Source organism: Bison bison, unplaced genomic scaffold (genome assembly GCF_000754665.1).
Source record: "Bison bison bison isolate TAMUID 2011002044 unplaced genomic scaffold, Bison_UMD1.0 scf7180017864261, whole genome shotgun sequence".
Lineage (NCBI taxonomy): Eukaryota > Metazoa > Chordata > Mammalia > Artiodactyla > Bovidae > Bison > Bison bison.
In genome coordinates this window covers 1,345,722-1,362,727 of record NW_011494833.1, presented here as the reverse complement: position 1 = coordinate 1,362,727, position 17,006 = coordinate 1,345,722, and the positions used below count along the sequence as shown (strand labels likewise).

Sequence of the window (17,006 nt, the reverse complement as noted above, 5' to 3'; positions counted from 1 at the left end):
TAGCTCTGGGAGTTGGTGATGAACAGGGAAGCCTGGCGTGCTGCAGTCCATGCAGTCGCAAAGACTGAGCGACTGAACTGAACTTAGCTGGCTGGCTTTGTCCTGTTTATGTAATTTTATTATCCTTGTTGATAGTACATTAATTTTACTTTATGGATGCTATAAATCTCCTATCAATCTTGTTTACTTCTCTTGTTTCTTTGATTTGTTTTGTTTTGTTTTCCAATAGTTTAGAAGAGAACTTGGAGCACATACTTATCAGCCATGTAGGGCTGTATGTTTTATATTTCACTGGTCTCATCTTACCCATGGCTTTATGGTTTCTGGAACATTCTTGCTTTTTTTTCCCTAGGTAAGATTTTTATTTTTTTAACTTTTTATTTTGTATTGAGATATAGCCAAGTAACAAACAATGTTGTGATAGTTTCAGGTAAACAGCGGAAGTACTCAGCCATATATACTCATGTATCCAGTCTCCCCCAAAATCCCCTCCCACCCTGGCTGCCACTTAACATTGAACAGAGTTCCCTGTGCTATAAAGTAGGTCCTTTTTGGTTACCCATTCTAAATATAGCAGTGTGTACATGTCCGTCCCCAACTCCCTAACTGTCCCTTCCCTCCATCCTTTCCCTGGGCAACCATTGAAACATCTTGTTTTGCTTTCTAACTTTGCTGTTTCTTTTATGCTTCTTGAAACCTGCTCAATTTGTGTGTGCAATGTATATAAATATACAAAAAGACTCAAAAATAAGTAAATAAAATGCTTTATTTCAGTCTAACCTTGATAAACCTGCTGAACCATGACTTTATACATGCTATCGTTGAATCTCATTATCTTCCTAGAATGTCCCTTTCTTTTTATTTCCTTTGTAGGCCTGACAAACCTACTATTTTAAGGTTTAAATAGTGCCTTCCTGAGAAACTTCTCATTCCCTTCTTTGACAAATATTTCCCATGAGCTCCCTTATGCTGTTATTTTAGCAATGATTATATTTCCATATTTATTTATGTCATTTTTTAGGATGAGGCTGTGAGCCTTGGAACAGCATGGAAAGAGGTTAATATTTCTGTCTTCAAGGTCAACATAATATAAATAAACTGGCATTTTTATAAATGTTTTAGTTAAAGAACAAGAAACACAGGTAAGTGTAAGTTGCATAATGCATAAATCTAGAATCTGGACAGAAGAATTCTTTTAAGGACTCGTTGAGTATATAACATTTCAAGACTCTTTGCTAATCATTAGTGGCCAGAATGGAGAGAAAAAATAATAGTGGACAGCCAAGAGACATAAGATTTGACTTCAACATCAGACAGATTGTCACTAGTAATATTGTAGAAAAGAAATGATAGCTGGAGATAAAATGGAGTTTCCATACTTAGTACTTTAACATTAAATGTGCTTTCCTGTGCAAGATAGCTTTGCTGTAGACAGTTTGTGTGCGGCTAAGTCACTTCAGTCGTGTCAGACTCTCTGCGACCCCATAGACGGCAGCCCACCAGGCTCCCCCGTCCCTGGGATTCTCCAGGCAAGAACACTGGAGTGGGTTGCCATTTCCTTCTCCAATGCATGAAAGTGAAAAGGGAAAGTGAAGTCGCTCAGTCATGCCCTACTCATAGTGACCCCATGGACTGCAGCCCACCAGGCTCCTCCGTCCATGGGGTTTTCCAGGCAAGAGTACTGGAGTGGGTTGCCATTGCCTTCTCTGAGACAGTTTGTGTAGAAGGAACTAAACTCTTAAGAGTCAGAAGAGTTGGGTTTGAGTCCCTATTTCAACACTTCCTAGCTGAGTAATCTAGAGAAAAATATTCTCATTTTATCTTTGTTTTCTCATCTGTAAAATGCATGTTTGCATGCTTAGTTGCTTAGTCGTGTCTGATTCTTTGTGACCCCCATGGACTATAGTCCACCAGGCTCTTCCATCCATGGGATTCTCCAGGCAAGAATACTTGGAATGGGTTGCCATTTCCTTCTCCAGGGATTATTCCTGATCCAGGGATTGAACCCAGGTCTCCTGCATTATAGGCAGATTCTTTACCATCTGAGCTACCAGGGAAGCTCCAATGAAGACAATGTTAGAAGAATTAAATGAAGACATCTGTGCACACATATATATACAGACTTGTATAAATCATATTGCATTCTATAATTATAAATTTTTACACTACCCTATGGTATTCTAACCTTTTTAAAAAATCACCAAATTTACAATCAGTTTTAATTTTGCTTTTTTATAAAAGTTTTATACATTCAGTGCTTGTTGATTTCCCCCAACTATCATTTCAGGGTAGTTTCACATGGCAGCCCCAAATCTTGGACAGTGTTGAGTTTAACCCAGAAGTTTTGGCTGAGATTTAGACGTAATGGAAGAAGAGGAATATGAATGAGGATATGAAGCAAATTCTAAAAGCACTTCATAGGCAGAATAAGCACAAAGAAAAATAGAGTCTCATTGATGAAATATCTACAAATAATAGGTAACTCAGCCCTATTTCCTGCTCAAAGACATGTGAAACAGTAGGCTGTACAGAGAGGGCCACACCTTTGACAAAGCCAAGAATGCAATTATCTTATGGGTAGATCCTAGACATATGGACATTATCTGCCCTTCTACACAATGGACATTTCTCTTCTTTTCTCATTTTCTTTTTATGTTTTCATAGAAAAGCACATGTCTTAGAAAATCCTATTTAGATACTGGCAATTTATGAATTGTTTATTGCATTTCATAGGTGTGGAAATTTAAAGATGCCCACAGAGTTCAAGTGATTTACTAAGTCTAAAAAGTTAGTTAATGTAAAACCAGGGGAACTGTCTCTGCTTTTATCCCTATGTGTTGTATATTTTATCCCTATGTGTTGTATATTTTATCCCTATGTGTTGTGTATTTTCCCCACATAGCCATTTTGTTGTTGTTGTTGTTCAGTCACTAAGTTGCATCTGACTTTTTGTGACCCCATGGACTGCAGCATGCCAGGCTTCCCTGTCCTTCACCATCTCCTGGAGTTTGCTCAAACTCATGTTCATTGAGCTGGTGATGCCATCCAACCATCTCATCCTCTATCCTCCTGCCTTCAATCTTTCCCAGCATCAGGGTCTTTTCCAATGAGTCAGTTCTTTGCATCAGGTGGCCAAAGTATTGGAGTTTCAGCATCAGTCCTTCCATGAATATTCAGCGTTGATTTTCTTTAGGATTAACTGAGTTTGATCTCTTGGCTGTCCAAGGGACTCTCAAGAGTCTATGCCAGCACCACAATTCAAAAGCATAAATTCATTTTTTTACTTTTCCTTATTCTTTTCTGTACATTTCCATTCAATTTTCTCTTGATTTTCTCCAGTTCCCATTCTGACACTTCAGCTTACCACTAGATCTGCTCAGTCTGCTATTGGAAAATAGGACCAAAGGAATGTCTGCCTAGAACTGACTCCTGTGGACTCCATTACAGTTATAGTTACAACAAGCCCCCAGAGACACACAAATCACAGTGAGCTACTTCACAGAAGTTGAAGAGTTTACAAAGCCAGACTGGTGACAGTGCTTTGACTTAGAAGGGAAAATGTTATGAGCTGAGTCGTAACACTTGGCTTGTGACTCAGGGTCCTTGTCTATGAAAGTGTTAGTTAGTCATGTCCGACTCTTTGCAACCCCATGGGCTGTAGCCCTCCTACCAGACTCCTCTGTTCATAGAATTCTCCAGGCAATAATACTGGAGTGGGTGGCCATTCCCTTCTCCGGGGATCTTCTCAACCCAGGGATCGAATCCAGGTTTCCTATATTGCAGGCAGATTCTTTAACATCTGAGCCACCGGGGAAGCCCCTTCTCTATGAGAAATGCAACAAATTTTTTGCAGTCAAGGGGCTGAGATCCCATTCCTTAGAAGTTACTAAGATGACCAGATGGAGACCATTATCTATAGTCAGATTATCATCATCCTCTTTTTTATTTAGACAAACTTATGGGCTTTCTTTAGTTCCCTATTAGGGTTATACAATAAGGATTTCAACACTAAGTTTACATGGATGCTTGGTAAGGCTGAGAAAACAACCTGAGTTGTGGTTCTTACTAAGAAAAGGATAGCAAGAACTTTGCTTTAAAACAAGGTTCTAAAACACTAAGACTAAAGTGAGTAAAATTATCACTTAAAAGGACACTCACCAAGAAGCAAAGTGTGAAAAGCATGACTGGGTTAGGAAATGAGAAAGTCTGAACACAATGATAGTGTGCATGAGGATGTGGACACCCAGAGATTGTCTCTAGCGGTTTTACACAGAAAATATATTAAAATGATATTAGGGGACTTCCTTGGCAGTCCAGTGGTTAAGACTTCACTTTTCCAGTCAGGCAGCTAAAATCCCACATGCTTTATGGCCAAAAAACCAAAACATAAAACAGAAGCAATGTTGTAACAAATTCAATAAAGACTTTAAAAATACTTTATAAAAAATGATATTAGGCTACTCAGACTTTAAAAGGAATGATATTCTGAAATATTCTACAGCATGAATGAACTTTGAAAACATTGTGCTAAGTGAAATAAATAAGTTACATGAAAAAAAAAAAAATACTGTATAATCCCCCCTATGACGGTACCTAGAATCAGCACATTTATATGGACAGAAGGTAGAAGAAAGCTTATCAGGGCCTGGGGGAAGTAATAATGGGAAGTTCTTTAATGGATAGGAACTTGTGTTTGAGGTAATGAATGAGTTCTGAAAATAGATAGTGGTGATGGGTACACAGCATTGTGAATGTACTTAATGCCACTGAATTGTGAAGTTGAAACTGGTTAAAAAGGTAAAATTTATATATATATTTTTTCAAGAGAACAACTAGGTTTTAAAAAACAGGCAAAGGAACCAAATAAACATTTATCCAAAGAAGACAGACAAGTGACTAACAGGTATATAAAAAGGTGTTCAACTTCACTGATCATCAAGGAAATGCAAATCAAAATCACAATGAAATATCACCTCATACCTGTTAGGATGGCTAGTATTGAAAAGGTCAGAGACAATGTGAGTTGGCGAGGGTGTGAAGAAAAGGGAAACTTTGTGCACTGTTAGTGGGAGTGTAAATTGGGACACCACTATGGAAAACAGTACAAAGATTTCTCAGAAAAATTAAAAATGGAACTACCATATGTTTCAGCACTTCCATCTCTGGGTATTTATATAAAAGAAGTGAAATCAGGATCTCAAAGAGTTATCTGCAATCCCTTGTTCATTGCAGCATGCTTCATAATACCCAAAATGTGAAACAATGTAAATGCCCATCAATAAATGAATGAATGTTTAAAAATATGGTATATACATATAATGGAATATTACTTAATCTTTAAAAAGGAAGTAAATCCTGTCATAGGTAACAGCATGGGTGAACCTGGAGGACATTATGCTAAATAAAATAAATGAATCACAGAAGGACAAATATTCCATGATTCCATTTATATGGGGTATATAAAATAGGCAAACTCATGGAAGCAAAGCATAAAATTGTGGTTGCCAGAGACTAGGGGTGGGTGGGAAATGGGGAACTGCTAATCAATAGGTATAAAATTTCCATTTTGAAAGATGAATAAGAATAGAGAGCTGCTATATAATATTGTACTTATATTAATAGATAACAATATTTTATGGCACATTTAAATATCTGTCAAGAGGACAGATGTTATGTCAAATGTTCTTACCACAATACATCTTTTAAAATTTATTTTAAAAAAAGAGTATGGACTTCTACACTAGGTGTGATAGAAAAAAGAGTTAAACTGTTTTTTCAGATTTTTTTTCGTATGAACTATTTTTTAAACTCTTTATTGAATTTGTTGCAATATTACTTCTGTTTTATGTTTTCGCTTTGTAGCCATGGGGAATGTGGAATTTTAGCTCCCAGACCAGGGATTGAACCTGCACCTCCTGCATTGCAAGGTGAAATCTTAACCACTGGACAGCCAGGGAAGTCCCAAGAGTTAAATTTTAACAAGGAGATACTGTCATAGTAAATTGCATACTATAATTTTCTCCTGCTTAGGAATTTAGTGGAAATTAAATCCAGGGCTAATTGCTAAGCAATGTCTAAAGTTGTCTTTGGCAAAGCAAGTTCTTTTTCTGAAAGCAATATGTGGCAGTGATGATGAAGAGGAAAGCATGTATCCTAATAATAGAAGCAGTTACTTTATTAATCAGGATGGCTTCTGTGGCAAGTAAGAGCAAATCTAACCTGACAAATTTTATTGGTCATAAACAGAAGTCCCAAGAAAGTACACAATGACTCAAGCAGTTATTAATCTGCCAATTTATGACAGCATTAAAAGACCAGGTTGTATTCTTTTCATCTTTCTGCTCCATCTTATTCAGTCTATCATATCCAAAAAGAACCAGGATACCTTTCTTAGAAATTCCCTAACATATCTCTAGACTTGTCCCATCAGCAAAAATGGTGCTGTGTTGTTGTTTTTTTTTTAATATTCCTCGGTCCAAAGCCTACTTCAATGCAGTTACCTCAAAAAGAAGGATAAGAAGACAATAATAAAAAAAGAGTAAATGACTAAATGGAATTAGACCGCTAAGAAAAACACATTTTTTGTTTTAGGAAACTCTGCATGTAAAATTCCTTAATAAATGCTTTTCAAGGGTGACGTCAGCATCATGACAATGTGAGATGTTCCCTTTGTCTCTTTCCTTCAATCTACAAACAGTAAAACATCCATAACTCAAAGGTGTCTTTGTCCAACACGCATGGGCAGCAGAGCATTCCACATAGCTGTCCTTCTAAAAGGTGGGTGGACTAGAAGACAGAGAAGGCGAGACCAGGGAAAGAGCAGATGCAGTGTCTGCGGTCCTGGATCCCTCCAGCTGAGTCCACAGCTCCTGCGAACCAGGTAGCATCAGGGGAGGCAGTCTATACAACGCTGGCCTCCTGGCTGCAGGAGATGTTTGTGGCCAAGGGAACCAGATAGCAGTGGCACATGCAATCTCAGCCCTCCAACTGTGGATGCACCTACAGCTCTGCCCCCTCCATCTGCAGTGATGGTACTCAACAGCTCCAAATCAATCAACCACTGGTAAGGAAATGAGATTATTGTGGTGGATGTAGTGTGACAGAAATTTATTCAGGAGATGGAGTTAGGATTACCATTAATTTTTTAAAATTTTTATATTGGAATATAGTTGATTTACAATGCTGTGTTAATTTTAGGTATACAGTATAAATGATTTAATTATACACACTCATGAATCTACAGAAGAGGAGATGGTTGGATAGCATCAGTGACTCAATTGACATGAGTTTGAGCAAGCTCTGGAAGATGGTAAAAGACAGGGAAACCTGGCGTGCTACAGTCCATTATGTCGCAAAGAGTTGGACATGACTGAGTGACTGAACAACAACATATATCTATTCCTTTTCAGATCCTTTTCCCATAGAGGTTATTACAGAGATATTTTTTAATATGAAAAACTGAAAAAAAAATTGAGTTCTGAAGGGGAAGAAAATTTTAGTAGGCAATCTACTAACTCTGTTCCATCACTAGTCAACTAAGCCAATGGTTACTGTTGGCAATGTGATTGCAGTGTTGACAAACCATTTGATTACTTTTAAAATGCTGGTATCTGGATGTTTATGCAAGATTTCCCAATTTTTAAATATTGGCAATACATTCAAAACATTTGAAAATACTTTTTTGGCCAAAATCACTCAGGCCAAACAAAATAAATCTGCAGTCCAAAAACACCCTGCAAGTCACCAATTTACAACCTCTGGTTTATGTTAGTAATTTCTGGTTTATGTTAGTAATTTATTTAACTAAAACTTTCTATTTAGTAATGTTCACTTTATGCTTGCCAGTAACTGAATTATACAAATTTCTATAAAAATTAGTTAATAAAGCTTAATCAATTGTAGTGAACTTCCAATTACACAGCTAATAAGGACTGCAGAAGATAATGTAGGAAAAAGATATTATATAAACCAGAGGTTTATATAATTTTTTTTTTGTAACTAAGGTGACAGTTTCATGGTTCAAACAGTTAAGATGTTGCTAGTTATATAATGACGAATGTGCAATTTTCTCCCAATTTCTTGTGATTTCTTATTTTTTATCTTCATTAGACAGTGAATTAATTCCTAGAAAGTGAGAAAATAAATGTGCACAAGTCCTTTAACAAATATTAGCCAGCATCATGGTAAAAAATGGGGTGTGAGAAAGATTAGGAAATTCACCTAATTAGAAAATCAGCTTCATAGCTCATTCTTTAGAATCATCGTCTTTCCCATAAGTACGGAGAACAGAAAATTTTAATTCATTCGAAGATTATCAAGAATATGTCTCTCTTGAAATTTTGTGTCATTAGAGTGGAATCAAGAAATAGTACCCTTGCTGGATATTGATGGCAAATAATAGTAAGGAAGTAAGTACATTTCTCTTCCATCCAGATTGTCTGGTCTTCCAAGTTGATCATTTACCCGGCAACACTTGTTTAGGTGTTACTTCAGATTTTTGGATTGGAGTCCTAAGGAAAGACAAAACTCTTAAATAATGAATTTTTCCTAAAAATGTAGATATTCTATAATCTTTAACTATTAAGAAGTTAAAATGAATTCTTTGTAGTCACACATCCTTTTCTATAGATTCCGTGATACTTCACAATGAAGGAGTGGAAACACAGGAGGGTAGAGAAAGAAAAAGAGAAAAACATCACACTGGGATCCAACTATCCATATGGCTACTTATAGGAAAGAAGGTGGGGATCAGAAGAACAGTGATATCATGCTGAGTGTTTTTCTGTGGGAAATTTTCTCCATCTCAATATCCCTGGGTAATATTTCTGAGAAAACAAAGAATATTGGGGTCATCACTTTCTAGTAAAGACCCTTACATCTTATTTCTCTTGGTTATTGTCCAAACTAGAGGGCAAACAGATACTAAAGCCTATTGCACAGTTATAGAGATACTGTCCTCAGTGAACATCTTCTTGGAAGACATGGTTAGAATTTGTGTCCTTGATTCTAGGAGTGCTACAAGATTGTAACAGTTTGACTATGTATCAGTAATCTTAGATTTAGACACTGGATTATCCTTGAAAACAGTAGAAGAAAGTCCTTTTATGTTTCTATGCTGTAATAGAAACAAAAATAATGGTCGGCATTAAAAATATTATTCAATTCTTGTCTTTACTGTACTTATTTCCTTATTTCAGTCGTTCCTTACCTCCTTGTCACTTACTTTTTTAAAAGATTTTTTTTGATGTGGACCATTTTTAGAGACTACTGAATTTGTTACAATATTGCTTCTGTTTTTTTTTTTAATGTTTTGGTTCTTTGGTCATGAAGCATGTGGGATCCTAGGACCCCAATCAGAGACTGAACCTATACCCCCACATCGGAAGGTGAAGTCCCAACCACTGGACCACTAGGGAAGTCTCGGCCACTTAATTTCTACCTGACTCTCAGGGTCCAGTACAGATTCCCCACTTAGTCAGTGGATTTTCCTCTTACTGTACCATTTGTACCCCGTTCCTTATCCCTTCACCATACTTTTCTCTGTAGTATCATCTACTTTGGCACCCATCACATATGAGGCATTCCATGGGCTTCCCTAGTGGCAGTAAAGAATCCACCTGCAATGTGGGAGACCTGGGTTCAGTCTCTGAGTCAGGAAGATACCCTGGAGGAGGGCATGGTAACCCAGCTCAGTATTCTTGCCTGGAGAATCCCCATGGACAGAGGGTCACAAAGAGTCAGACATGACTGAGCAACTGAGTACACACAGCACAGGTGCTGCATATGTATATGACTTGCTCTCCCAGCAAAAATGTAAAAATCATCGAAAAAATGACCTTAAATTTTAATTCTTTCTCATTTACTCACAATAGAGTACCAAGTAGGAGGCAAGATTCTCAGGATCCAGTTGAGTGAATGATTCTATCTCTTCATGGATTTTGGCTTTTATTCTGGATTTCCCTTTAGGGACTCTTTTTCATACACTTCCTCCTCTAGAAAACTGTGAGTAGTAGAAGCCTTATTCTATCTAGAATAAGGAAGTAAAATCTAATTTATAACACAGTTTAATGTCCTTCAAACTATGCATCTAGAGACTATTCTTTGAAGGAGACAATTCATCTTCTACAGCAGAACCATATATCCCTTTTTAACAATTATATAACAGAACTATTTTTAACAATCAAAAATAATAGCATACTAATTTATAGATAGTGAGGAGGCCTTGCTTTCTCCAATATTCCTTTGGGCTACAATCTTTCAGGTTAGTGTAGAGTATCCTAAAATGGAACCCAGAGTTTGGAAGACATCATTCACATTGGGCACAGAGTTCTTTCAAACATTGCCAGTGACCATCTGATACTTACAAGAAAAGAGGATGATACAGATGTAGAAATAAGTGGTGGAGGAAAACTTGGATTTGTAGGTAGCTAGCAAGAAGGTAAAAAAAAATAATTAAAAAATGGGGCCTTGAAAATAGGTGTGCTTAAAAGAAAGGCTTATGTGGCTCAGCTGGTAAAGAATCCACCTGCAACGTGGGAAACTCTGATTTGATCCCTGGGTTGGAAAGGTCCCCGGGGGAAGGGGTACCCACTCCAGTGTTATGGCCTGGAGAATTCCATAGACTGTATAGTCCATGGGGTCGCAAAGAGTAGGACACACCTGAGTGACTTTCACTAAATCCTTTTCAGATATAGAAAACTAGGAATAATCTAAACCTGAGTATTTACATACGGGCTTCCCGAGTCTTCTCAGGTGGTGCTAGGGTAAAGAACCTGCCTGCCAACGAAGGAGATGCAAGAGATGCAGGTTCAGTCCCTCAGTTGGGAAGATCCCCTGGAAGAGGGCATGGCAACCCCTTCCAGTATTCTTGCCTGGAGAATCCCATGGACAGAGGAGCCCAACAGACTATGGTCCATGAAGTCACAAAGAGTCAGACATGACAAAAGTGACTCAGCATGCATGCACATATGTTTACTGCTTCCATTTAGGTGTGTACATACAGTTCAGAAATAAACTCAATGCCAACAGACGTAGAAAGCTATGTTCATCATATGTCCATAAAATAGTTACATTAAACTTTGAAAATTGTAAAGCACTATAGAATTTAAAGAATCTTTCATTTGATAAAAATAAATAAATTTTAAAAAATGAAATAATAAGTTTCCTAATTTCAGCTTCCAAATAAGCACCTTTCTGATAATGTGAGCTCAGAACTAAGATGGCACCGAGAAACTGGAGGGACAATCATAGTGACCCAATCTCTGCACTCTGCTGGGTACAAAGCTATCAGAGATGGTTATGTTTCCATCAAAAACATTATTATCAATGTCATTATCATTAATCAATTGCTATCTAAATTTCTAAACTTGCAGGACACAACTAGGGCATTAAAGATTATACATATTGCATGTATTGTCATAAAGCCTACATGTTGTTGCTGTTATAGTCACTAAGTCATGTCCAACTCTTTGAACTGTTGCCTGCCTGGGTCTTCTGTCCATGGGATTCTCCAGGCAAGAATACTGGAGTGGGTTGCCATGCCCTCTTGCAGGGGATCTTCCTGACCCAGGGATCGAAACCTTGTCTGGTGTCTCCTGCATTGGCAGGCAGATTCTTTACCACTAGAACCACCTGGGAAGCCCATAAGTATGCATATTATTGTCATTATCAGGATATTGCAAAAGGAATAAGGAATCGACCTAGAATCACACAGAGAGAGACAAAGGGAGGGAGAGGAAGCTGGCATCTACCTTTCTTTTTTTTTCTTTATTCTCGTTGCCTTTTGTAAACCACAGCAAAGCAGCCTCTACATTTTAGAGAGTCTTTTGCATTTAACAAAAGGCAAAGGCGAACTTTCTGAATGTGTAGTTACAAAGCTTGCAGTCCTTGCTACATACTAGTACTAATACTAGTGAAATAGATTTGTAAAACATTGCTGAGTAGAAATGATAACTAAAGAGAGAGAGAGGATCATAAGCTGGGGTCCACAGAAAACACACTACAGACTATGGTTCACCTCTTGGGGTTGAACAGTCTTGGCCATCTGTGGTTTCCTCTTCTGATTGTGTAGGCCGGCATCAGTGGTAGACAGTGGCCTGTACGTAAAAGCACAGCATTCACAGTGACTTAGCAGTGTCTTTACCACAAGAGGGAGATTTGAGAGAAGTCTGTTCGTTTCCTTTGCCCTTATGTGTCCTTCTTGGTAACTGATGGGCTTTTCATCTGCTCCCTAGGACATCCTCTGGGTTTCCCTTTTCCGTAATTCATAATCATCACCACTGATTTTCTTTTTGATTCTCTACCGAACCATGATATCTAATAATGATGGTCTTGAGTCCAACTTTTATCTAAATTATGTCTTTTAAATAAATAAAGATTTATTTTATTCATTCGATATTTATCAGAAGCCCATTCTAGTGAATAAGTCAGTCTTTTGAAAATGCTGGAAAGATACTGTAGTGTCAAGATTATGTTTGAAAGACTGACTGATGTAGATGCAAATCTAGATTTCATTACTTAGGTTGTAAGACTTTAAACATGCTTGCTTACCTCCCTGAGTTTCTGTTTCCACATCAGTAAAAATGTGAAGTCCCTAACCTTGCAGGATTGTTGTGAGGATAAATATATAATACCTTTTCATCTATAAAGTGGAAATACTAATATTTAAATCTTATTTCCTTGTGAAAATTAAATGTTCTTATGAAGATTAAGTGACATAATATATGCAAAAGGGCTAAGCAAGGTACTTGCCATAAAGCTGTCATCCATACATTTTAAAGACTATATTTGTATAATGATGTTAAAATCTTTAATAATGAGAGTTCTTCTTCTTATGAATTATAAACAGTGATGAACAGAAGAAAAAAAGCAGGCCCCAATAAACAGAATACCAAGCATCTGCTCTAAGAAAAATGTATCTGTACTTATTTCTGAGTATTTGAAGCAAACTAAAATGAAATGAAATTTGATAATTTGGGTCCTTACATTTAGAGTGAATTAGCTGTCCCCAAAGCAGGGCCTACCTCTGGACTAACTTCTGCTTTTCTCTGGAGCTTCGGCATCGGATTACTATAGCAACCATCACAAATATGACAGCCACAGGGAGCAGCACCCCAACCACAATGGAGGAGTCTGCAACAAAGAGAACAAGGGCCTCATGAAAATATGATCAGTTCACAAATACACATCACACTGGTCCTGATTTCTTTATCACAAACGTCATCGATCCTTTTTCCAAAGAACATGTGTTTCCTGGAAAATCTCTCATAACCAGTAAAATGAAAATGTATCTTGATAATGATTATCATAATGTTATTTACATAAAGGGGCTAAAGAGGATATCTATGCAGAACATTTTACATGAGATTGGTAAAGCATCAAAATAACTGAGAATTCTTAGAAGGAATAAATTGAAAACAAAAGGCTGGAAAATCAGAAAGTATATGAAGTAAGGGGGATGGCAGAAGAGGAAAGAAACATTTTTAAAAATTCAACCGTGGAATAAAGCAAGTAAAAATAACCTGAAGTTTTGAAATCCTATTCTTCTCAGGAGCAAATAAGAAGCTGAGACATAAAAAAGAGAACAGATGGATAATTGATAATTGATAGATGGGACATAAGTGAGTGTTCTATTGACGTTTGCTTTATGTAAGAATTATATTTGGGGGGTTATTAGATGTTTTCTATTTTACCTACAGTCTAGTTAATGAATGCGACTTTAATCTTTTATTATCTCATGTATTAATTTCTCATGATAATCTGAAACCACAAAGACTCAGGGGTACAAGTTTGAAGAGCAATGCTAGTGGCTACTGACGGCTCTCTCATTACAGAGATCACTAAATCAATAATAAGAATACTTTTTTTTTGCATAAATGCAAGACAAACTCACAAACGTGAACACACATGCATGCAGAAAGGTAGAGACCTCAGAAGTAGAATTCTAGGCAAGATAATAATTGTTCAAATACTGAATACTCTCTACCTTCCATAAAAATTTCTATTCAAAAAACCAAAGGAAATACAATTATAAGGTATTTGTGTTAGAAATAGTATAGATATGTTCAGAACTTTTTTAATGAACTCAGCAGTACTTCACAGACACCCATAATTTGAAAGGTCGTGGTCTAGGGATAAAGCTGGGGCATGACGGATGGAGAGTATTATAACAGGAAGCAGCTTTATAGTTGAAGATGGCAGTGTCTGAACAAAAACACAGCCTTTTCTATTTCTGGAAACGTAGGTCTAGGAAATTTGAACCAGCTCTCTTACTAAAAACAGCAAATTGAACTAAAAAAAAAAAAAGCTTCCTAAAAACACAGAAGTGCTAAAGAATGGGGGGAAATTACTCTGGAATGAGAGAAAATTAGTTTAGCGTGAGAGAGCAGGAACTCATAAAGACAGAAAGGAAAATGATTCTGGATGAAAGCCCAGAAATGCACAAAAGAATGAAGAGTAAATAAACCAAGACCAAACCTTAATGTAAACTGTAGACTTTGGGTGATAATCATGCCTCCATGTAGGTTCAGTAACTGTAACAAACATTGCACTCTGGTGGGGGATGTTAGCGGTGGGGATGACTGTGCACGTGTGGGGCAGGATATATGGGAAACCTTTGGACTTTCTACTCAGTTTTCCTGTGGAGTTAAAAGCTGCTCTAAAAAGTAAAGTCTACATTAAAAGTAATAAAGTGGAAATTTTTATGATGGCCACTAAAGGAATACAAAATAAATGCATAATCTCCAAATTAATAAAAAGAAAACTGGAGTGATTAAAATCCTTATGATGCCCATAAGATGAGAAAGAAGAGAAAAAGGAAGAGACCAGATAGGAAGAATACACCCAAGTATATCAGTAATTATATTTAATTTAAATGGACCAGGTTTTTTAAAAAGTATTATCAATCTAAAAATTTTAAATATATTTGTATTTTCAAAATGAGAGGCAGATGTAAAACATGAGGTTTAAGAAAGGATGAAAATAAAAGTAAGAAAAAAGTTAAACCAAAACAATATAGACCAAAATAAATATGGTACAGCTATATTTTTCTCCATGATCTGTAGACTTTAAAAGGCAAGAAAACTAGAGATACACACAAGCATTTCATAATGACAAGAGTATTAATTCACTGGGAAGACATACAATTCTAAGTCTTTTTTGTAGCAGATATCAAGGTCTCAAAATACATATGCATTAATAGACCCAGAATTTTCTTAGGCTGCAAAATCACTGCAGATGGTGACTGTAGCCATGAAATTAAAAGATGCTTTCTCTTTGGAAGAAAAGCTATGACAAACCTAGACAGCATACTAAAAAGCAGAGACATTATTTTACTGACAAAGGTCTGTCTAGTCAAAGCTATGATTGTTTCAGTAGTCCTGTATGAATGTGAGAGTTGGACCATAAAGAAAGTGGAGTGTTGAAGAATTGATGCTTTTGAACTGTGGTGCTAGAGAAGACTCTTGAGAGTCCCTTGGACTGCAAGGAGATCCAACCAGTCAATCCTAAAGCAAATGAGTTCTGAATATTCATTGGAAGGACTGATGCTGAAGCTGAAGCTCCAATACTTTGGCTACCTGATGCAAAGAGCTGACTCATTGGAAAAGATCCTGAGGCTGGGAAAGATTGTGGGCAGGAGGAGAAGGAGATGACAGAGGGTGAGATGGTTGGATGGCATCACCAAACTCGTTGGACACGAGTTTGAGCAAGCTCTGGGAGTTGGTGAAAAACAGAGAAGCCTTCAGTCCATTGGGTCGCAAAAATCGAACACAACTGAGTACCTGGACTGAAGTGAACTGAACTGAACTGAACTGAATAGAACCAGAAGTGATAGCCGAGTTCACAATTATAGTGGGGATTTTAACACTTGTGGCTCTGTAATCGGTACAACAAACAAACAAGATATCAGTAATGATTAATATATTACACACAACTAACAAACATGGATTAAAAAACATGGAAAACACTGCACATAACTGCATAATACATATTTTTTTTGTGCACAGACAGAACACCTACAATATGGGCATATGCTGAGTCATAGAAAGTGTCAATGAATTTCAACACATTCTCAACACTGTAGATTTTCTGATCCCTATGGAATTATGCTGCATATAACATTAACAATAGCTAGATAATCTGTATATGCATATACATTAAGAAATATAAAACTAAACATTTAAAGGGCCAAAGAAAGCAAATGGAAAATTGAAAATAATTTGAATCAAATGATAATGAAAATATCAGTTACCATATGGGCTACAAACTGAAAAGTAATGAGGCAAAGATTTCTTTCAAGAATTTTAAGATGAAATAAACTTAAGGAAAGGGAATTGTATAAAGCAGAATTTGAAATAGCAAAAAAAAAGTATGAAAAAGAAAAACAAACCATAAAGAATAATTAAAGTTTTAAAATTTTGTTATGGTAATACAAAAAAAAAACGATAAAAAAAAAACATGCTACAAATCCTATAGATATTGAAAAGATAAGTAAGTATTATGAGGAATTTTAAACCAAAACACTGAAATTCAAGTGAATGAGGAAAATGTCTAGTAAAATATACTAAAACTTGTATAAGAAGATATAAAAAACCTGAAGATTCTTATAACTACTAAACACATTGGATCTTTAATTAAAATATTGTTCAGAACTCTAGGCCCACTTGGCTTACTGACAAGTTCTAACCAGATGTTTAAGGAGAGTCTTCCATTCTTATACAAATTTTTCCAGGGAATTTAAATAAATGAGAACACTCCATTTTATTTAACATGACTAGCATAATCCTGTACTCAGATTTACAAAGACACTATGAGAAAATTATAGCCATAACCCATGAACATAAAGTAATAGCAAACATCACCCATCAGTATCTATTCAGTTCAGTTCAGTTCAGTCACTCACTCGTGTTCAACTCTTTGCAACCCCATGAATCGCAGCACGCCAGGCCTCCCTGTCCATCACCATCTCCCGGAGTTCACTGAGACTCACATCCATTGAGTCGGTGATG

At 36.7% G+C, this 17,006-nt stretch overlaps 1 protein-coding gene across 3 annotated transcripts in view; it reads right to left on the bottom strand.

Annotated features, from left to right (window-relative positions):
• LOC104994589 (disintegrin and metalloproteinase domain-containing protein 28-like) overlaps nt 1-17,006 on the bottom strand; it is a 126,520-nt gene that overhangs the window by 37,206 nt on the left and 72,308 nt on the right. The window contains exons 20-23 of one of the 3 annotated variants that reach the window (XM_010848217.1): nt 13,023-13,131; nt 12,017-12,095; nt 10,365-10,427; nt 7,137-8,510 (exon numbers count right to left, since the gene is read on the bottom strand). In XM_010848217.1, coding sequence (XP_010846519.1) covers nt 8,490-8,510; nt 10,365-10,427; nt 12,017-12,095; nt 13,023-13,131 — 272 coding nt within the window. In that variant the 3' untranslated portion in view covers nt 7,137-8,489. Of the gene's footprint in view, nt 1-7,136; nt 8,511-10,364; nt 10,428-12,016; nt 12,096-13,022; nt 13,132-17,006 lie in introns of those variants that run through there. The other 2 variants (XM_010848218.1, XM_010848216.1) reach the window with 2 other exon arrangements.